A 23,643-nucleotide genomic window follows, 5' to 3' on the forward strand; every position below is an offset into this window, starting at 1 on the left:
TTCTCCAGAAAGATTTGGCTCATTTCCAAAATACTCCCTTAATAATATTTCTTCAAATATTATTTCAATAAATAAAGGCAGCTAATTAGACACCGTTGAGAAATGGTCATCCAGAAGGCTGGTTTTATTCAGCAGATCATTATTTAAAACATTATTTTATTAAAATAATATTTTATCTGATCTTGCATTGTGAATGGTTGTCTAAACGTTTGCTGATTATTGCCTAAGTTGGTTCCAAGAGTAACTTAACTTCACTTCCAGATTCTTCAAGATAATCCTTGATTCTCAAACATAAACATTACATGGTAATGTTGCATCACTCTTTTGGTCATGATTTCCAATCATCTTTAATCAACTTGTTTATATTGTACATAGCCCATTAGTCTTCATTATTCTTTCATTCTGCTTGGTAGTTAGATGGACTGTTTTAGCATAGTAAAGAGTTTGTTGATTGAAATATGTTTGACTTTGAGTCGACTTATTTTTGTTAATAAATTCTTGTATTTTAAGAAATTGTGTGAATTCATTCCATATATGTGCAGAGTTTATGCTGTTCAATAATGTCAGAGCTCATCTCACACCTTTCTATTTTGTCCTAATACCATCGCCTTACTGGGCCGGTATTCACAGGACAATCCTTAACAGACCGAAATATTATTTGTTAAAATATTAATATGAAATATTAAATAATATTCTCAGATTCATAATTCCAACAAATATCCATAATAGCTCAAGAGGCGGGCAGCACACTCTGGACAGAGTGCCAGTCAATCACTAGGTTGACTTGAAAAGACAGGCAATTATTGGCATACATATCCACACCTACAGAAATTCCGAAGTCAGCAATTAAGCCTAACCTGCATGTCTGTGTTCTGTGGGAGAAAAATGTAGTCTGAAGAGATAACCCACGCAAACTCAGGGAAATTATGCAAGCTTCACACAGAAATACCAAAACGAGCCTGCAGGTTCTAACCCTGAGGATGGGAACATTTGTTGTTGAACTGAATCTCAGAGTATACATGAATAATCTGAAGAGGAATCATGGAGAGGAATGGTTCTCTTGTTCTTTGATATGGACTTTGATATGGAAAGTTAAAGGCGACGTTCCAGATTCAATTCAATTCAGTTTAATTTATATAGCGCCAATTCACAACACATGTTGTCTCAAGGCACTTCACAACAGTCAGGTACATACATTCCAATTAATCCTAACCATTGAACAGTGCAGTCAGATTCAGTTATTTATTCAAATTGGATAAAAAGTTTTTCTATCTAAGGAAACCCAGCAGATTGCATCCAGTCAGTGACTTACAGCATTCCCTCCTCCTGGATGAGCATGTAGAGACAGTGGACAGTTACTGGCGTCTGTTCCACAAGAGTTGCATTCAAAGATCAGCCACTATCCAGAAACAATAACTAGCTGCACCGTAGTGCATTTATACTAATGCATTTATCTGCGTAGTTTTTGTTCATGGTACAATGTTAAAGTGACAAACTCACAGTTTGACACAAATTTAAGTTTTTTTTCATTTTGTCATGTTTTCAACAGCAAACACCAATGTGTTTTATTTGGATTTGATGTAATAAACCAATACAAAGTAATTCATGATCACAAGGCGGAAAGACAATGATGCTTCACTTTTCACAAAGAAAAATCTGGAAGGTTTGGTGAAAATTTTTTTTCAGACCAATGAGACAATACTTAGAAAAAACTGTTGAAGATTTACTTTAGATAAGCAGTCTTTGCACATCAGAAGTCAGAAGCTTCTGCTGAATTGAATGGACCAACGGGACCTTCACTGAGATGATGATATTTAATCAGAGCAGTGCTTTAAATGCTTAAAAAGTAAAGATAGATCCAGATGGAAACACATACCTAAACCTCTGACAGTAGCGGTAAAAATTTCCCCTTAATTTACCTATTAAGATAAAGGAACAATTTGCTTTGACTGTAGTTTTAACAAATGCATGTAGCAGTCCCTTTCTTGTTTCCTTTTCTTCCAACCTCCATTACAAATAGACATCTTTAGATTGAGTTGCAAACAGACAACCTGACGCTGCCACCTCTCGTTCTGTCTTACCCTGTCCCACTGTCTCTCTTTGTTGAGTAGAATAATGACAAGCTTGGGGTGCATTTGGTACCCATCCTCGCTGAATGACAGGTTGCGCCCCTCAAATGTCACATTCATCAGGTACCTGCAGAGCGAAACAAGGAGGAGAGGGACAGAGAACAAACACTGAGCATCACTTACTGAAAAATATCATTTTTGCCAGAGATAACTAAATATATTGTCGAATGGCATCTGTTTTTTTAAACAAGAGAGAATTCATATTTTGACATCGTATAGATTTTTACACAAAAACATGGTAATTTAGATAACTTTGTACAACTTTCATCCCATTTTATATTTCGCTTTCATTTCCAAAATCCTACAAAAAAACTGTTGCATCCCAGGTTTATGATCACCATGCTCTCAATTATCTGTATGAACAGTTCTAATCCACTATTCATTGACTTCACACAACTGAAACTATTCTTTTTAAAATCACAATCAATAAGAAATAAATAAATAAATAAATAAATAAAATTAACCAATCACCTCCTCCTGCTTCCTGACTTTGGACACTTTACCATCCTCATCTCAGCCTTTGACACAGTCTCCCACATCATCCTCATTTCACTCAGATGGTCCAACTCTTTCACATCCCACCCATTTCCACCTCTCTTTTCGTGTACCCCAGGGCTCTGTACCTCCCCCGGTCATTATCTTTCTCCTCCCAATTGGCAATATTTTCCATTGCCATACAGACACCCAGGTCTACTTGTCCATCAAGTATGTTCACGCTGGTGAATGTATTAAATAAAGAGAACAGTAGGTTATATCACTTTGCAGATGATACACAATTATATTTCCTTCTTCTCCACATGTTCTTGGATGTGGTAGGTCATTGCTTGAGTGCATACATCGCATGGATTCTCGGATGCTGTGGATTGTTTTACAGTTAAAGACTTAAAGAAATTATATATATGATTTTTGTAACGAGATGCAAAAGAATGACCCATTATTGGATTTTAAATTTCTTACCTTAATTGAAAAAAGAGCTTAGAAGCCTTGTAATCAATTTTGAAGGTGACCTTGGATTTTACCAGCATACAGTCATATGAAAAGGTTTGTGCACCCCTGATAATTTTAATTATTTTGATTTTTACACCTTAGGGTGTTTGGATCAGTTATACAAATAACTGATGGGCATAGTAATATTTCAGTAGTGAAATGAGGTTTATTGGAATAACAGAAAATGTACATAATCCATGAAAACACCATTTGAGAAGTGCATACATTTGGGCTCGCCAACAGAAAAATCACATCAATATTTAGTAGATCCTCGTTTTACAAAAATAACAGCCTCTAGATGCTTCCTTTAGCTTTTAGTGAGTATCTGGATCCTTGGTGAAGGTATTTTGGACCTTTCCCCCTTACATAACATCTCCAGTTCCTTTAGGTTTGATGGTCAATGAGCATGGACAGCCCACTTTAAGACAATTCACAGATGTTCAATGATATTCAGGTCTGGGGACTGGGATGACTATTGCAAAACTTTGTACTTGTTCCTCTGCATGAATGCCTGAGTAGATTTTGAGCAGAGTGTTTTGGGTCGTTGTCTAGTTGAAATATCCATCCAATCCGTAACTTATTTGGTACCGGCATTGGCAACACAGCTCCAAAGCATGAAGGAACCTCCACCAAACAACTGAATCGTTGTTTCATCAGTCCACAGCACCTTATTTGAAAATGAAGCTGACTTGTCCAAATGTACTTTTGCATACCTCAGGCGACTCTGTTTGTGGCGTGTGTGGAGAAAAGGCTTCTGCTGCATCACTCTCCCGTATAGCTTCTCCTTATGCAAAGTGAGATGATTTGACACCATCTGCAGCAAAATGATGTTGTAGGTCTTTGGAGGTGGTCGGTGGGTTGTCTTTAACTGTTCTCACCATCCTTCTTCTCTGCCTGTCTGATATTTTTCTTGGCCTGCCACTTTTGGCCTCGATTGTGTGGTCCTCATGAAGGTGTCTTGAACCGCTGTTTGTCTGACCCGTCACCCAGAGCCTGTTTGCCATGGGACACCCTACCAGGGGCATTTAAGCCCCAGACAACATAGCCTCTAGGATCATTTGGGCACACAAACCCCTCCACCACATTAAGGTGGTGGTTCAAGGAGGGGATTTGACATCACCCTGGAGCCAGGCCTGGCGTCGGGACTTGTCGGAGATTGCCTGGTGGCCGGGCTGCTCCTCGCGGGACCCAGCCGGGCCAAGCCCGAATGAGAAACGTGAGGTCTTCCCCTAGTGGGCCCACCACCTTCTGGGGGAACCACGAGGGACTGGTACAAAAAGGATCGGGCAGTGGACGAAAGTGGAGACCTCGGCGGCCCAATCTCCGGTTGATTAGGCTGGCTCTAGGGACGTGGAATGTCACCTCGCTGGGGGGGAACTGGGAGGAGTTCGCAGAGGCCATGGAGAAGGACTACCGGTTGGCCTTGAAGCAATTTTGGCAAACCATCCGGTGCCTCAGGAGGGGGAAGCGGTCCTGGTCCCGGATGAAGAGGAAAACAGCGACGACAACGCCACTTCCGGCGCCTGTGGTCTTCCATTTCCTTACTATGTTTCTCACAGTGGACGCTGACAGCTGAAATCTCTGAGATAGTTTTTTGTACGCTTCCCCTAAATCATAATGTTGAACAATTTTTGTTTTCAGGTCAGTTGAGAGTTGTTTTGGTGTCCCCATATGGCCACTCTTCAGAGTAAATGCAAAGAGGAGAACAACTTGCAATAGGCCACTTTAAATACCTTTTCAATGATTGGATATACCTGTACATACTTTTAGTACACACTTTTGTGTCATCTAGACTGGATTATTGTAATTTCGCCATTTTTTGGTCAATATAAATCTAATTTAAACCTGAAATAAGTTCAGAACACAGCTGTTTGAGTTTGAAGAGAAAGGAGGAAGAACATTACTCCAGGATTTAAATCCTTTCATCAGCTTCCTGTAGCTTCTAGAATGGATCTTAAAGTTTTACCACTTTTTCTTAGACATCGTCATGGGCTCATTTTTGGATGTCAAAATGCTACTGTATACACCTCCAGCCACGGAAGTGATTGTAACACTGTAATTCATTGATTTGGTTTTATCCAATACTTTTGGCAATATAGTGTATTTTTATATGAAAAGTTGATACAAAGAAGGAAAAACATAAATTGCAGAGAATAGGCTTCTCAGCTAAAATCATCTCCAGCCATTCAAAATGGCAGTGGATAAAATAATGGTCAAAAGTTTCAGTACTTTAACAATATGAAGATGCCAAGCTATCAGCAAAAAATCCCCCTATAGTCCTATTTTTGAAAGAACAACACAGGCTAAAAGATTACAATTTGCCAAAAAAGACATTGACTGGCCTAATGGAAATGAAGTAACATTTATGGTCTGATGAGGGAAGGATTTTCTTTTGGGCTAAACAACCCCCAAACATTAAATTGAAGCCTCACTGTGAAGCATGGTGGTTCAGTCATTGTGATAAGGGAAAGTACGTCATCCTACGGTGTCATGCCAAATTATCGCATACCAGGAAACATGGATTAGTCCAAATGCATCAACATAGTTGTAGAGGTTATGCTGGAAAGGAAATGTCCTTGATATGTTATTTCAACAAGACAATGACCCCAAACACAACGTTAAGGGAGCAGCATCTTAGTTCCAGACCAACAAGAATAACATTGTGAAGTGGCCAGTCTAATCCTTGCCCCTGAATCAGGTTCCCAAAAACAGTGACGCAACTAATTATTTGTGCAAATATTTAGGAAAACATTTTTCAGTTTATATAGTTGATGTTTCAGTTTATAAAGTAAAATAGAGACAGCAATGTTTTATAGCTTATTAGTATTATTTCCTCTTTTTCTGTAAATTTATAACAAATATGCTCCTTTATGTTTTGATTTGTAATTGTTTTTATTTGTAATCGATGTCTAGGAAGGACCTAGATGCAGGCAGACAAGAACCAGAGGATTAAAAATAAACAATTTAATGATAAAAAACAAAGGAACTTACTTGTTTGACTTGTACAGAACAGAGCATGGAAAAAGGGTTTATACAATGGAGCCATGCAGCATTGAACAATGAAAACCAGGGAGCTTAAAGAGAGGAGTGAAGAGTAACACTGAAATAAGGTGAGTCTAATCAGAGGGATGAAGGACAGCTGGGAGAGAGAGCTGAGCAGGAGAACCAAGGGAAGGAGAATAATTAACACAGAGAGAACACAGAGAGCAAAACTAAACAGAGAAGGCTTTACAAACCTAAAGGGAAAAAGGCTGAAACTACAGACCGAAATGCACATAGAACAGAGCCAGAAAATAACAAAGAAGCAAAAAGGAATAAACTAATATGGAAATACCCTCACATATAGATAGAACCAGAATCAGCTTTATTCTCTTTTGTTTGTGGACACTAACAAAGTATTTGACTTCGGTTCCACTTCACTCTCAATGAAGATAGCACACCCATGGAACCAATGAAGCTCACATGTTGCATCTGTATATCTGGGTGTGTAGGAAAAATAAGAAAACCTTATTGCTTCTGTCAAACCAAATTATTTGAGCCGTGTTCGAGTGAACGTTGCACCATGCTTGCAGCCTCTTGGAGGTGAATTCTCCTCGCGGTGATTACAGCTAACGTGTGTGGGAGTGTGTAAGTTTGTAAGTGTGTGAAAGAAGAAAACCAAGGATTTTCATGTCAGGTAAAATCATCACTTCCACAAACAGACACACACTCACACAAAACATCTTAACCCATTCAATCTCTCACTCTTGCATCTCCTCCTCATTTTCCCTGTTACTGTTTCCATGGTAACCTGCATCAAGACCATGCACAAGATACATATGATGATATGAAAAATAAATACATTGTAAAATCATTGAACGTGACTGCAAGTAATTATTTTATTGCTAATCTGTTTGTCTGTTACTCTGTGTCTTATGCAATGCAGTTCCATAATTCGACTTCCTGTATTAAATACTAATATTTTCAATGGGCTCTGATGATCAGAATCATGCAGCCCCATGTGTCCAGCTAAGAGCCCCATCCTGTTGAGTCCTGGCACTGATACAAAGTGCACAGAATCTGCTGCATAAATCATAAGCCATTTACGAAATGACTTAATGCCACGGCAGCTTTAATCTACGGTGCGATTCAGGGCCTACATGTGTGTGTTTAGTGTGTATGTGTGCACATCTCCAATAGCAGCGAAACACAAGCATAAGTGTGTTGCCATGACGCCCACAACCACTGTGATTTCTAAGCCAATATGTGGCCGTTGCTAAGGCAACGGTAATCTCACAAAGAGTGGGACTGAGACTAAGTGAGAGGTGGGAAAAAGAGGAAGGGGATGAGTGCTTACTACTATACCGCATACTGGAATGCCCCCCTCCTTACAGTGTAACTACAGACTTTACAGTAGAGCATGATCTGAATGGTTTGACTCTAACAAACCTGGACCTTGACAATCTGTCACCTTCACCAATAGAAACAAAGGGCCCAGTGAACGCATTTCTTCTTTTCCACCTTTCACCTTCTTCTGTGTGAGCTATGAGGATGCAGTCAATCCTGTGTTCAAGCTGTGTGTAAATAAGATGACAAGAAGGAGTCACACGTCCTCCCACCAATGAGACCTTGCGTTTTGATATCCCGCTATGCTTGTCAGCTTTACCTTTAGGCCAGGGGAGAGTATCTCCACCATGCCCCCACCTACCTAGCTCACTCAAAGCTTGTGACCACTCACGCAACAAATCATCCCCAATATATGTTTGAGCAAACCTCTTCCCCTCACTATCCTTCTCATATTTCTTAAGCATTAAGGGGTGTTTACTGCATTCACCCACAGAAAACTCATCGTACTACAACTACTGTAAATCCAAGCAACGCAAACATTTGCCAGGCTCACTGCATGGCCTGACACAGATTGCTTTCAGCACATGTTCTGCTTTGAATAATGGAGGAGTCATGTGAAATATTGATAAGTCAGTTTTCATAAATTAACCCCGGCATCAATTAGTCATGAATTACACTCCTTAACAATCATTGTTGTATCGGATTTGTGAAGGAAAAATCTATGTGAGGAATGATAAAATGACCTATATGGTGTTGCATGGCTGAGGCAGAGAAACATATTGTGGCTTTGCAGTGTGCACACATGGGGTGTACAGTGTGAATGGGAGATGAGGTGTGAATTTGTTTCATGTTAAACTGGTTTGTACTCTCATGTGTACATTCAGACTAGATGCATAAGCACATTGATAGATTGACAAAAGAACCGAGCGACACTGATACTTTCAACAGTGCCTTGCAAAGGTATGCATACCCCCTGAACCTTTTCACTTTTTTTCATGTTACAACCACAGACTTCAGAGAATTACACTGGGATTTAATGTGAAAGACTAACACAAAGTAGCACATAACTGTAGAGTGTAAATTCAAAATGTTTTACAAATCGAAAATCTGAAAAATGTGACTTGCATATTGAGCCCCTCTGTGCCAATAGGCTACTTTTAGAACCACTTTTTGCTGCAGTTACAGCAGCAAGTCTTTTGGGGCATGTGACTATCAGCTTTGCACATCTAGAGGTTTAACTTTTTGCCCATTCTTTACAAAATAGCTCAAGCACAGTCAGGTTGGATGGAGAGGATCTGTAAACATCAAATTTTACATCTTGCTACAGATTCTCAATTTGATCTATATCTGTACTTTAACTGGGACATTCTAACAGATTAATACATCCTGCTGAAAGGTGAACCTCCGCCATAGTTTTAATTCTTCTTTTTTCAGTCCTACACGGTATTTAACTCCATCCATCTTCCCATCTTTTCGGACCAGGATTCTTGTCCTTGATAAAGAAAAGCATCCCCGCAGCCCGGATGAAACAAGAAATTTGACTTTGGTTTCAAGCGCTTACAGCGTACAATTAGTTTGAATATATAAACTTTAGAGAACATAAAATTAAGATACAGAAACAGTATGCACATGTATGTGTAGGTACAGCCATTTTTTAATATAAAGACAAGAAAAAAATTAAAGGCAGGTTGTGGGAGTGCAATATGCTTGCTTGTTTGTTTCACAGCAGAGTAGCTGACTACTCAGGATGTAAGGTGTTCATTGTGTTCACCAGAGAGACAACCTGTAGGAAGAAACTGGGGGAAAAAATTGTCTCTGTGGTGGCTGGTTTTTGCAAGTTGAACTCTATAGCACCGACCTGAAGGTAAAAGTCTAAACAGTTTGTGTCAAGGATGTGTGGGGTCTGCAGAGGCGTTAGCTGCCCTTTTCCTGACCCTCGACTTGTACAAGTCCTGGACTGAGGGGAGGTCAGCCCCGATGAGCTCATCTGCAGACTGTTGTAGTTTGGATTTCTCCTGTTTTGTTGATGAGGCAAACCACACAGTGATGGATGAACACAGGACAGACTGAGTTATTGCAGTGTAGAAGATGACCAACAGCTTCTGTGGAAGGTTGTACTTTTTGAGTTGCAGCAGGAAGTACAGTATCTGCTGGGCCTTCTTCCGAATATGTTAGGGGTGTTCCTAGGAATCGAAAGTGATTTGCAAAGAGTTAGATAAAGCCACTAACCTTCTTAGTCTGGGAATGAGGTGCAGAATCCAGAAGAGGATGTGATCCAGACAGTTAGTGAGGAAGAATCCAACAGACTGAAGTCGGATTGCCAACTGATCCAAATCCTCAGGGAAATGAGCTGAAGCTGTGACAGGAACACAGAGAGCTGTGATTGTCCTCTTGACAATAATTCCAGGCGGACTTGAGAGCCAGGCGGGTTCAGGCTGAATAAACCAGTGGTTAGGCTGGGGCGTAAATCCAGGGACAGAAACAGAGTCGAATTCCAGGGCTAGAGGCGTCAGACAAGGGGCAGGCAGAAGCATGAAACCAGAGGCATGAAACCAGAGGCAGAGTCCAAATCCAGAAATCCAATCCGTCAGACAAGGAGCAGGCAGGAAGGCAAAATCCATGAGGCGAGGCAAGGTAAGGTCAGAGAACGAGATCAGTCAGGAAGGAATGCTGGATAACTACTCACAAATGTTTTTGAAAATCTGGCACCGTCTGCCTGTCAGATGGCTGTATATAACTGCAGCTCCACAGGTGTGTGGCATGATGGTGATTGCGCAGCAGCGCAGCAGCAGACAGGTGAAGCAGATGAGTTGATTGCATGAGTGAGAGCAGAGCAGGCAGACGGGCCAGAATCATAACAGTACCACCACCCCCCAAGGTCCGGGTCCGGACGGACCCCGAGGCTGATCAGGATGGAGGCAGTGGAAATCCAGGATGAGGGTTTTATCCACAATGAATCGTGCAGGAATTCAGGACCTCTCCTCAGGACCATAGCCCTCCCAGTCTACCAGGTAACGTATGCCACGTCCCTATCGTCTGGACCGGATGATGTGCTGGATAGTGTAGACCGGGCCTTCAGCAAGAAGCCGGGCGGGTGGAGGGGGCCTGGAGGTGGGCCTGAGACAGGACACCACATAGGGCTTGATATGGGACACGTGGAAGGTAGGGTGAACTCTCATGGCGCGAGGCAGACGTAAACGAACAGCCACAGGGTTGATGATCTTGGATATGGGAAAAGGTCCCACAAAACGAGGTGCCAGCTTACGGGAGTCAGCCAGAAGTGGGAGGTCCGTGGTGGACAACCAAACCTTCTGTCCCACCTGGTAGCTTGGAGCAGGGACTCTCTGACGATTTGCTGTGCGTGCCTGCACCTCCGACATCCTGATCATGGACCTTCTTGCCTTTCTCCAGATGTGCTGACATCTTAGGGCCGCGGCCTGAGCAGAAGGAACCTCAGCTTCTTTCTCCTGGACTGTGAACAAGGGTGGCTGAAAATCAAACACAACTTGGAAAGGGGATAACCCCGTGGCACTAGCCAGGAGGGTGTTGACAGGATATTCAACCCAGGGTAAATTTTGAGACCATTTTGTTCCGTCTGACTCACATAGTGCGCGAAGTTTGGTCTCCACCTCCTGGTTGGCCCTCTCAGTTTGTCCGTCCGACTGTGAGTGAAATCCTGAGGACAAACTGACTGTAATCCCCAGCAAGGAACAAAACTCTCTCCAGAAACGTGACACGAACTGGGACCCTCTGTCCGAGACAATGTCTGTGGGTATGCCGTGAAGGCGAAAAACCTCACATGCCAAAATGGCCCCCATTTCTTTGGCTGAAGGCAACTTCTTGAGAGGGACAAGGTGAACCATCTAAGAAAACCTGTCAATGACAGTTAGCAGAACTATGAAGCCATTAGAAACTGGCAAACCTGTCATGAAGTCCATGGCTATGTGTGACCAGGGAAGAGGAGGAATAGTTAGTGTATGTAAGAGTCCAGCAGGAGAACGACGAGAAGACTTGGCTTGGGAACATTGAGTACAGGCCGTGACGTAATCTGTAACATCTTTGACAAGAGATGGCCACCAAAACTGAGTCCGGACCATCTGCAACGTCCTGCTGATATCAGGATGACAGAACAGAGGTGAATTATGGCATAAATTAAGTACCTTGGGTACGAGGTGTTCCGGGACAAAACACCAGTGGGCATGAAGTTGGGATAGGGAGGTCTTTGGTGGCATCTCTAACCTCTCCTTCCAACTCCAACATGGTGACAGAGAGTCTCACTGATTCCGGGAGAATAAACTCATCCCCCCAGAGGCCTGTGACTCGGAGGGTTCCTGTATTCTGGACAGCGCGTCCGGTTTGCCATTTTTGATTCCAGGTCTGAAAGACAGAGAGAAGTTGAATCTTCCAAAAGATAAAGCCCACCTTGCCTCCCTGGGATTAAGGTGCTTAGCTGATCTTAGGTACTCCAGGTTCTTATGATCTGTCTAAACAAGAAACGGTTCCTTAGCCCCCTCTAGCCAATGCCTCCACTCCTCGAGAGCTAACTTGACTGCCAGCAGTTCTCGGTCCCCCACATCATAATTGCGTTCTGCTTGGGACAAAGTCCTAGAAAAGAAGGCACATGGGTGAATACGATCATCAGAACCTCTTTGGCTTAGGACTGCTCCAACCCCAGTGTTAGAGGTGTCGACCTCCACTATGAACTGTTTTTCGGGGTCAGGGGACCGTAGAACAGGAGCAGACGTAAATAAATCTTTGAGCTTGACAAAAGTTCTTTCTGCCATCTCGTTCCATACAAACTTGGTCCTAGGCGGTGTGAGAGCATTGAGAGGGGCTGCTACAAGGCTATAATTTCTGATGAAACGTCTGTGAAAGTTAGCCAACCCCAGAAACCTTTCAAGCTGTTTGCGATCAGTAGGAGAAGGCCATTCCAAGACCGCCTTGACTTTGGAGGGATCCACAATGACTTGGTCTGGAGGAATGATGAATCCTAGGAATGAAGTGGTGGTGGTGTGAAACTCACACCTTTCAGCTTTGACAAACAGATGATTTTGAAGAAGACGGAGGAGGACGGCCCGAACATGACTTCTGTGAGTTTCCAGATCCTGGGAATAAATCAGAATGTCGTCAAGGTAAACAAAAACAAACTGTCCAACCATGTCCCTCAGGACATCATTCACCAATGCCTGAAACACTGCAGTGGCATTTGTTAAACCAAAAGGCATTACGCAGTACTCATAATGACCAGTGGGAGTGTTAAATGCCATCTTCCATTCGTCCCCCTCCTTGATGCAGACAAGGTGGTAAGCGTTTTTCAAATCTAGCTTGGAGAAAATCTTGGCGCCTTGAATCTGGTCAAAAGCAGTGTTCATGAGTGGTAGAGGGTATCGGTTCTTGATGGTGATGTCGTTTAGTCCCCTGTAGTCGATGCATGGTCTCAAGGAACTATCCTTCTCCACCCCACAAAGAAGAAGCCTGCCCCTGCTGGAGAAGAAGAGGGTCTGATTATACCAGCCTTTAATGATTCATCGACATACTTCCTCATGGCTTGGTTCTCTGGCCCAGATAATGAATACAATCGACCCCTAGGGGGAGATGTGCCTGGAAGGAGCTCAATGGCACAGTCATAGGGTCTGTGAGGTGAAACTGCCGTGGCTCTGGATTAGTTGAAAACCTTCTGAAAAGCATGATATTCGGGAGGCACCTTAGACAAATCAGGGTATGTCTCCTCAATGTCATTTTCAGGAATGTTATCTGTGGTGGCAGAAGACAGATACGTGGCCGAGCAGGACTTAACCCAGCCCAAAATGTTTTTGGCTTGCCAGTCAATGTGGGGGTTGTGCTTTTGTAACCAGGAGGCCCCTAAAACAATGGGTAGTTTAGGCGAGTTGATAATCCTGAAAGTCACTTCATCCAAATGGTTGCCCCCCTGTGTGAGTTTGATTACCTCTGTTTTGTAGTGTGAACTATTGATGCTATGACCATCCAAAGCCAGGACATTACGGGTGTCAGACGTGGGAAGGAGCATGATGTAATGGTCCCTGGCGAACCACTCATCCATAAATTCTGTGTCCGCCCCTGAGTCAATAAACACTGACACCGACACTGACAGTCCCGGGTTGCCAGTTCATCCTTGATGTTCTCATTAAGACCTTGCACAAAAGCATCCATTTTAGCATGCGCGTTCCAAAAACTGTCTGCTGCCAATAAATGAAAGTCAATGATATAAGATGTGACGCTTCTCTCTCCCTGTTTTATGGAGAGTAAACCTCTGGCAGCTTCACGACTAGGAAGAACTGGATCAAAAACCCTGATGAGCTCCTTGGAGAATGCAGAATGCAGCTCCTTGGAGAATGCAGAATAACAAAAGTGACCAAACCATTTTTCCACTCAGCAGTGCCCCATTGCTTAGCCTTTCCAAAGAACAGAGAAATAACAAACGCCACCTTATAGCGCTCAGAAGGGAACGAAGAAGGCTGAAGCTCAAAACGAATCTCACATTGAGTAAGAAAAGCACAGCACTGGTTAGGATCTCCCTTAAATAGCTCAGGAGGCATGAGTCTAGGCTCTCTCACCACAGTGGAAAGATCAGGAACTGGGGGCAACAGGCTGTGAGGCGCTGACGTGAAGGCAGGAAACATGAAGCGCAGCATAGAAATTATTTCCCCCATGCCATAATCTAGACAGGCAATAGAGTGATCAACATTAGCGTGCCACTGCTGTGCTGGCGATGGGTCCATATTTTGGCCAGATTTTGCTATCACGGCTTGAGACAGAGAACCCAAATTCAGCCAAACACAAAGTGATAAGTTAAAAGGTTTATTCAGTAACTCAGAATCAGAAAGCAGGAGAACAGCAGTCAGCTTCCAGGAATCACTGAGGACAGAGAGATTAGTTAGTGGCTGAATAAAACACAGGATTTGCAAAGAGTTAGATAAAGCTACTAACCTTCTCAGTCTGGGGATGAGGCGCAGAATCCAGAGGAGGAAGTGATCCAGACAGTTAGTGAGGAAGAATCCAACAGACTGAGGTCGGATTGCCAACTGATCCAAATCCTCTGGGGAATCAGCTGAAGCTGTGACAGGAACACAGAGAGCTGTGATTGTCCTCTTGACAATAATTCCAGGCGGACTTGAGAGCCAGGCGGGTTCAGGCTGAATAAACCAGTGGTTAGGCTGAGGTGTAAATCCAGGGACAGAAACAAGGACGAATTCCAGAGCTAGAGACGTCAGACAAGGAGCAGGCAGAGGCATGAAACCAGAGGCAGAAAACAGAGTTGAAATCCAGAAATCCAATCCGTCAGACAAGGAGCAGGCAAGAAGGCAAAATCCGTGAGGCAAGGCAAGGTCAGAGAACAAGATCAGTCAGGAAGAAACGCTGGATAACTACTCACAAATGTTTTTGAAAATCTGGCACCGTCTGCCTGTCAGATGGCTGTATATAACTGCAGCTCCACAGGTGTGTGGCATGATGGTGATTGCGCAGCAGCGCAGCAGCAGACAGGTGAAGCAGATGAGTTGATTGCATGAGTGAGAGCAGAGCAGGCAGACGGGCCAGAATCATAACAGTACCACCACCCCCCAAGGTCCGGGTCCGGACGGACCCCGAGGCTGATCAGGATGGAGGCAGTGGAAATCAGTTTCACTGGATTTTATTTCAGAGCATCCGTGTAAAGGGGGCTGACAAAAATGCTTGCCACACCTTTAAGATGTTTAGATGAAAACCATGCATCATTTTCCACATACTTCAAAATTTTACTCTATTTTGTCTTAGACTATCACATAAAATCCAAATAAAATAAAATAAATGTTGTTTGTGTGACATAATGTGAGAAATGTGCTCTAAATTATTGTGTTAGTTCTGGTTTCTCAGCATCAGATTAAATTACATTTATAATAAAAACAAACATAAAGACATATTTCTATGTTGTTTTGTTTGTATTTTAACAGATGAAGCCCAAAAAAGACTGAGAGCAGCTACTAGAACCAAGACATGTGGCTCTGGCTTGTTTTATCTTTGGAACGTGATTATGGTGCTAAATTAAAATTCATTACTGTGACAATGCCCTAAAATGGGACCTCTTAAACAGATTGGATTTGCATCCTTGAATAGAGGATAGATACCTGAGGCGATGCTTGTCTTTTTATACTTTTATTTCAGAGTATTTTGGAATTAAACCTGAAAAGCCTTTAAACACATAGCATATGCGCAGGAAAACAAATGAAAAACCTTTGAAAGCCCGCAGCAGAAACAACTAAATAATGCAGTTCAGAAAAGTAGGGCTGTGAACGAAAATGACAATTTTTAGTAACAAATGTAGCCTATTTAAACAAGTTTTTTAAACGTTATTGCATTTTCATTTTCCAACGCCAGTCATGGGTGTTTTCTCTCAGTGCTATGTGGGAATTTAACATACTAGAAAGTGGAAAATGCATGCCTTATAGAAGTCCATGTTCGTAGTCCATGTGGTATGCATTAATTCTTTAGAATTCACCTAACTAGTAAATAGTCCACCTGTATGTTATTTAGTCTGAGTATAAATACAGCTGTTCTGTGAAGAGTATAAGATTTTTGCAAGGAACTGCCCATCAAACAAGTACAACAACCTCTCTGGAGGTAGTTTTGTAAACTAAGACAACACTAAGGAAAGGTATTAGACTAAATACTATGATTTTTACATGTGTCCTCTGTGGTCTGACCTAACTCAAAAATACATTAATTCTGAGTGGGCAATTGTATTTAGCTCTCAGTTACCTGCTGCAAATGCACACTGAACAGAAAATTTCTACGTACACAAGTGTTTTGTGTCCATGAGAGCATATACTATTGTACAAGAATGCCAAAAGTTTTGTAGGAGCAAAGAATATTAGGAGAAAGGCAACAGCAGACACAATCAACTCCAAGAACTATAAAATATAAACAAAACTAACAAGACAACTCTTTTAGAAAGCATAAGACATCTCTTTTATAAAGCATTTTGGAACAATTTCTTATTGAAATCTTCTGACCAAAGCGGTTTTTGTCCAAAATGTTTTTAGGATTTTTCTGAAATCATTTTAATACATCTGGCTGTATGAGGGCTTTGAGGGTTTGTAACATGTGAGTTTAAGAGGAGTCAGCTGAACTGAGGCCTTTCTGTGTTCAGTTTTCATGTTCTTCTGGTGCATGTGCTACTTTTCCCTGCATACTCTAATTTCTTCCTACAGTGCAAAAACATGCCTGTTAGACATACCAATTTACAGTGTTGTCTACCTCTTGCCCATTATCTCATGAGACAAGCTACTGTAGTCCTAAACAGAATGAGGCATGTATGGAAAATGAGTGGGTGGTAGTTGTGGCTCTCTGACTGCCCATTTCAAAGAGTTATTTCATGAACAAATCCATCCATCCATCCGTCTAAACCCACTTGTCCAAGAAGGGTCGCAAGGGTGGCTAGTCGAGAGGCGACATACAATCAATAGTCCATCGGCGATGGCAGCGTCATGCTGTGGGGATGCTTTTCTTCACCAGTGAGAGTTGATCGGAATATAGAGGGAACTAGGTAAAGGGCCATGGTGAAAGAAAATCTCCTTGTTAGAGATATACAAAACATTTAGCCAGAGGTGTAATGGAATAGTATGGCTCAAAGCAGATTTATGTGAAGTATCATCCATCCAGTCAAAGCCCAGACCTAAATCCATCTTGCATGAGTTGAAATGCGGTTTGTAGCACTCTTACTGATCTTAATGAGATATTTAGCGACATTCACTAGACAAGAATTTCAGATTTTTAGACTTGTATGTAAGTTATGGTTTCAATTAATATTCACTCAAGGGGACATAGTACATATGCTCATCACACTGGTTAACAACTATTTTAATATTGTTGGTTAATCAGGACACATGTTGAAACAGGAAGACACATGTCTGAAGATGATTTGTCAGACACATTTTGATGTGTAAGACCTTTATTGTTCATAAATGGACTACAAGAATGAGCTCTCACAACAGGACTGAGAGCGAGCCGCCAGATGTTGTGCAGACGAAACTGATCTGTTGATGACTGCAGCAGAAATTACAGAGATGCTTTACAGACACAAGATAATATTTTTATCTGACTTTTTCTTATAGTACCTTAAAGCCAGACATGAGCAGGTGTCTGACTTTTTAACAGGTGTACAAAGAGCATGTTAAGGACAACTGAATTAAGTTTCTGGAGAATTAGACATTTAGGGAAAGAGACAGATTCAAATATCAGAGTTCAGATAAAATAGACATGAGGGTGGATGGAAAGCAAAAAGGAGACAGAGAAACAAGTTTTCTTGACCTAGTTCCAATTGTACGTTCCCTAAAAAACAGCTACCTTTCAAACTCCTCCCTCTCTTCTGCTCCATACAAACACAGCCAACTGTTCTCATCCAGTCTCAGACTGAAAAAAAGGCCAAAACAAACAGACACAAAGACTTCTGAGGAAACAGAGACACATACTCGTCCCTCTGCTCTACAGGGTCAACATGCTGCCTCAGAGCGTTCTGCACCCACAAACACACACAGATGCTCACTGAAAGCTTACTGGGGCCACACAAGTTCAAAACTGTCCACAGAGCTTAAAAGCACTTGACACCTTTCCAACTCCAAGCTCATCTAGAACCTGTCCACGCCTGGCAAGGTCAGGGCCACTGTTGTCAAACTCATGATTCTCGCACTGTTGTGTATTGCTCACAAGTGATTTCCAGCACCATCTCTTTCTTTCTGTGAGGTTTGCTTTGCTTTCATTTTGCTACTATCTTCTTTTGTCAGGCTCCTACTGTGGCATTAGCTGGAATGTCACAGCCCTGGCTACAAAGGACTTCATTTCATTAGTGCAGGCATGTGTCCCTCTCTCATAAATGCTGAGCAAGGAAGTGTGCGTGCCATCAGCTCAATATAAGTCAACCAGAAAACAGCTACACAGAAGACTGTTTAACATAAGACAGAAACTTGCACTGGGTGTGATTTACTAATCCAGTGCATGAATAACTCAGTCAATATTGTTACAATAACTATGACACATTTTCCAACTGGGACATGGAACTCAAATGCATACAAGACATTCAACATTGTTTATTTGTGACTTCAGCTTTTTATAAGTCAAATTACTTAAAATAAATTTACAGGTCCTTCTCAAAATATTAGCATATTGTGATAAAGTTCATTATTTTCCATAATGTCATGATGAAAATTTAACATTCATATATTTTAGATTCATTGCACACTAACTGAAATATTTCAGGTCTTTTATTGTCTTAATACGGATGATTGTGGCATACAGCTCATGAAAACCCAAATTTCCTATCTCACAAAATTAGCATATTTCATCCGACCAATAAAAGAAAAGTGTTTTTAATACAAAAAACGTCAACCTTCAAATAATCATGTACAGTTATGCACTCAATACTTGGTCGGGAATCCTTTGGCAGAAATGACTGCTTCAATGCGGCGTGGCATGGAGGCAATCAGCCTGTGGCACTGCTGAGGTCTTATGGAGGCCCAGGATGCTTCGATAGCGGCCTTTAGCTCATCCAGAGTGTTGGGTCTTGAGTCTCTCAACGTTCTCTTCACAATATCCCACAGATTCTCTATGGGTTTCAGGTCAGGAGAGTTGGCAGGCCAATTGAGCACAGCGATACCATGGTCAGTAAACCATTTACCAGTGGTTTTGGCACTGTGAGCAGGTGCCAGGTTGTGCTGAAAAGTGAAATCTTCATCTCCATAAAGCTTTTCAGCAGATGGAAGCATGAAGTGCTCCAAAATCTCCTGATAGCTAGCTGCATTGACCCTGCCCTTGATAAAACACAGTGGACCAACACCAGCAGCTGACACGGCACCCCAGACCATCACTGACTGTGGGTACTTGACACTGGACTTCTGGCATTTTGGCATTTCCTTCTCCCCAGTCTTCCTCCAGACTCTGGCACCTTGATTTCCGAATGACATGCAGAATTTGCTTTCATCCGAAAAAAGTACTTTGGACCACTGAGCAACAGTCCAGTGCTGCTTCTCTGTAGCCCAGGTCAGGCGCTTCTGCCGCTGTTTCTGGTTCAAAAGTGGCTTGACCTGGGGAATGCGGCACCTGTAGCCCATTTCCTGCACACGCCTGTGCACGGTGGCTCTGGATGTTTCTACTCCAGACTCAGTCCACTGCTTTCGCAGGTCCCCCAAGGTCTGGAATCGGCCCTTCTCCACAATCTTCCTCAGGGTCCGGTCACCTCTTCTCGTTGTGCAGCGTTTTCTGCCACACTTTTTCCTTCCCACAGACTTCCCACTGAGGTGCCTTGATACAGCACTCTGGGAACAGCCTATTCGTTCAGAAATTTCTTTCTGTGTCTTACCCTCTTGCTTGAGGGTGTCAATAGTGGCCTTCTGGACAGCAGTCAGGTCGGCAGTCTTACCCATGATTGGGGTTTTGAGTGATGAACCAGGCTGGGAGTTTTAAAGGCCTCAGGAATCTTTTGCAGGTGTTTAGAGTTAACTCATTGATTCAGATGATTAGGTTCATAGCTCGTTTAGAGACCCTTTTAATGATATGCTAATTTTGTGAGATAGGAATTTTGGGTTTTCATGAGCTGTATGCCAAAATCATCCGTATTAAGACAATAAAAGACCTGAAATATTTCAATTAGTGTGCAATGAATCTAAAATATATGATTGTTAAATTTTCATCATGACATTATGGAAAATAATGAACTTTATCACAATATGCTAATATTTTGAGAAGGACCTGTAGCTTTAATGGCTGCAGCACAATCCAAAACTGAAAAATCTAGATAGAACCTGAGCCCTGACAATCCCTTTAACATAATGGTAATTAAAACAATCTTTAATTTATTTTTATTTTCTCAAGTTGTGATTTTAAATAAACCACTAATAACTAACCCATGACTTCCTGTTCCCTTTGGGCTTAAATATGATGTGCCACACAGGTACATTTCTTTTAAGGGAAGAGCACAATGTTGGAAGAGGACCATTTTTTATATTATCACCACAAAAGGTCAGCAGGACGATAAAAAGGAGAATAAATACATCTCCAGAGCTCACTGTTGGAGACATGCAGCACAGTGTGGCATAAACTGTTGTCGGACTTTAACTGGAACTGTGCTTCAGGATTTGTTGTATGATTGGAAGGTCCAAAGACAGATAAACAGAATCCAGACTGAGTACAAAAACAACAAACTGAAAGGTCCAAAGTCTAAAACCACAAGCAACACCAGACGCAGAGACATGGAGATGAAAACAGGATGCTAGAAACAGCCTCTGAGTAAATGACCCAAGGGTGGAATACTGTATACACTGGGGCAGGTGATTAATGGGTTGAAACAGGTAGGACTTAATTATAGAATGAAAAATAGCTGGAGCACAAGGGGCTGAAGAGATAACTGGGGGAATCTTTAAAGGGAATGGCTAAACAGAACTAACTCAGAAACCAGAAAAGAGCAAAAACATGAAGAACACAACCCAACAAGGGAATGACTGAATACCAAACAAAACCCTGATGCAGAAATCTCAGGATTAACAGGAAAACATGAAGTCAACCAGAGTATAAGGAACCATTGGCTGCAGAGAGAAGTGGTGACTAAGGGCAACACCACAAACCAGAACCTAAAAAACATAAAATAACAGAAAAAACACAAGAAGCAATAGGAATCTTAAAACTAATGATAAACCAAATACAGAACACCAAATGTGACAAAACCGAAACCACAAGATAATCAGAGTACAAGCTGAAGTCCAAAGGATCATGATACTGTGCGTTATGGATTCAGCCCTTCTGCCTTTACACATTTCCATCAGGGGAATCATTAAATGTGACTGGCACTATAAATTCTTTGCCACAATATAGCTTGCATAATACAGGGGTTGGACAATGAAACTGAAACACCTGGTTTTAGACCACAATAATTTATTAGTATAGTGTAGGGCCTCCTTTTGCGGCCAATACAACGTCCGTTCGTCTTGGGAATGACATATACAAGTCCTGCACAGTGGTCAGAGGGAATTTAAGCCATTCTTCTTGCAGGATAGTGGCCAGGTCACTACGTGATACTGGTGGAGGAAAACGTTTCCTGACTCGCTCCTCCAAAACACCCCAAAGTGGCTCAATAATATTTAGATCTGGTGACTGTGCAGACCATGGGAGATGTTCACCTTCACTTTCATGTTCATCAAACCAATCTTTCACCAGTCTTGCTGTGTGTATTGGTGCATTGTCATCCTGATACACAGCACCGCCTTCAGGATACAATGTTTGAACCATTGGATGCACATGGTCCTCAAGAATGGTTCGGTAGTCCTTGGCATCTAGCACAAGTATTGGGCCAAGGGAATGCCATGATATGGCAGCCCAAACCATCACTGATCCACCCCCATGCTTCACTCTGGGCATGCAACAGTCTGGGTGGTACGCTTCTTTGGGGCTTCTCCACACCATAACTCTTCTGGATGTGGGGAAAACAGTAAAGGTGGACTCATCAGAGAACAATACATGTTTCACATTGTCCACAGCCCAAGATTTGCGCTCCTTGCATCATTGAAACCGACGTTTGGCATTGGCACGAGTGACCAAAGGTTTGGCTATAGCAGCCCGGCCGTGTATATTGACCCTGTGGAGCTCCCGACGGACAGTTCTGGTGGAAACAGGAGAGTTGAGGTGCCCATTTAATTCTGCCGTGATTTGGGCAGCCGTGGTTTTATGTTTTTTGGATACAATCCGGGTTAGCACCCGAACATCCCTTTCAGACAGCTTCCTCTTGCATCCACAGTTAATCCTGTTGGATGTGGTTCATCCTTTTTGGTGGTATGCTGACATTACCCTGGATACCGTGGCTCTTGATACATCACAAAGACTTGCTGTCTTGGTCACAGATGCACCAACAATTTGTCCTCTTTTGAACTCTGGTATGTCACCCATAATGTTGTGTGCATTTCAATATTCTGCTAATTGAACCTTCACACTCTGCTCTTACTGGTGCAATGTGCAATCAATGAAGAATGGCTACCAGGCTGGTCCAATTTAGCCATGAAACCTCCCACACTAAAATGACAGGTGTTTCAGTTTCATTGTCCAACCCCTGTAGATGTAAAACCAGAACCAGGTCAAACAGACTATTTCAGTTTAGAGGTAGCAGGTTGGTTTTAATGAAATTGTGGCATTTTGAGAGTTGAAACTCTTCCAACCTGAAGCAGTCCAACAAGTGTGTCTTCAATTGCATGGGTATTTAGAAAGATGATGAGAAGCCGATGAGTGTGTAACATTTATAGCATCATTTAAAAAAAGACATCCAAGTGCTGATTGAGCAGTAACACCTGAACATTAAACTGGACTGTTTTGCTGTTAAAATGTAAAAACAAAAATATCCACGGCACCCAGTTGTTTTGGATTTTGTCACACTTCACTATGTTTTATGGGGATGAAATGTGAAAAACCAACACAAAGCAGTGCATAAATGTGAAGTGGAAGGGAAATGATGCATGTTTTGTGACACACTCTCCACTGGTTTCCATTATATCATTAGCAAATAAATAGCATTCAACGATCAGAAAATTAAGGTTTTGTCTGCTGTTAGTCATTTTTAAGGGTGTTTTTGGAGCAAAATAGCAATGCTGTTTCTTGTAAAAAATAGCAAAAGAGGGATTTGATAATAGCTTTCAAAACATCATATGACAAAATAAAGCACTTTTATTGGTTCTATATAGTCTTTTTCTTTATTGTTTTATCATTCATAGTGATGCACTGTGGAGATGTGACAGGCCACAAAAGGGGTTGTAGCCTGATAGCAACATGGTAACTTGGAGGGATAGCTTCTCTCTATTGTCGGTTTGATTTTTATATGCAGTATATAGTTCACCTAAAATATAAACACTAGCTAAATTCTCAAATGTGCCAAATGTGTTCAATGTTTTAGGTTTATTTTCCAAGCCACTGTCTGGAGCAGGGATTAGTGTAGGAGTCTTGTTTCAGCTAGCTGACAGGCAGTGCACAGCAACAACAAAGGGAGAAGTAGTGCTCCATCACTCTATGCTTTATAGTTGGAGATTTTCTCTGGCATCTAATTAAAATGATTTAAGCTATAAGAATGGAACAACTGAAGGTTCATGAGGTTTACGCTTAGAATTCCTTACAAGACATGAAAAACATGATTGAACAATTTAAACACCTGCAGTATCTATGACATCATAATAAATAT

General features: G+C 42.0%; 1 protein-coding gene across 2 annotated transcripts in view; it reads right to left on the reverse strand.

Moving 5' to 3' along the window:
• LOC124863515 (glutamate receptor ionotropic, NMDA 2B-like) overlaps nucleotides 1–23,643 on the reverse strand; it is a 246,203-nt gene that overhangs the window by 51,166 nt on the left and 171,394 nt on the right. For both annotated transcript variants that reach the window (XM_047357915.1, XM_047357916.1), the window contains one exon: nucleotides 2,082–2,196. In XM_047357915.1, coding sequence (XP_047213871.1) covers nucleotides 2,082–2,196 — 115 coding nt within the window. The remainder of the gene's footprint in view (nucleotides 1–2,081; nucleotides 2,197–23,643) is intronic.

This window comes from Girardinichthys multiradiatus, chromosome X (assembly GCF_021462225.1).
Source record: "Girardinichthys multiradiatus isolate DD_20200921_A chromosome X, DD_fGirMul_XY1, whole genome shotgun sequence".
NCBI lineage: Eukaryota > Metazoa > Chordata > Actinopteri > Cyprinodontiformes > Goodeidae > Girardinichthys > Girardinichthys multiradiatus.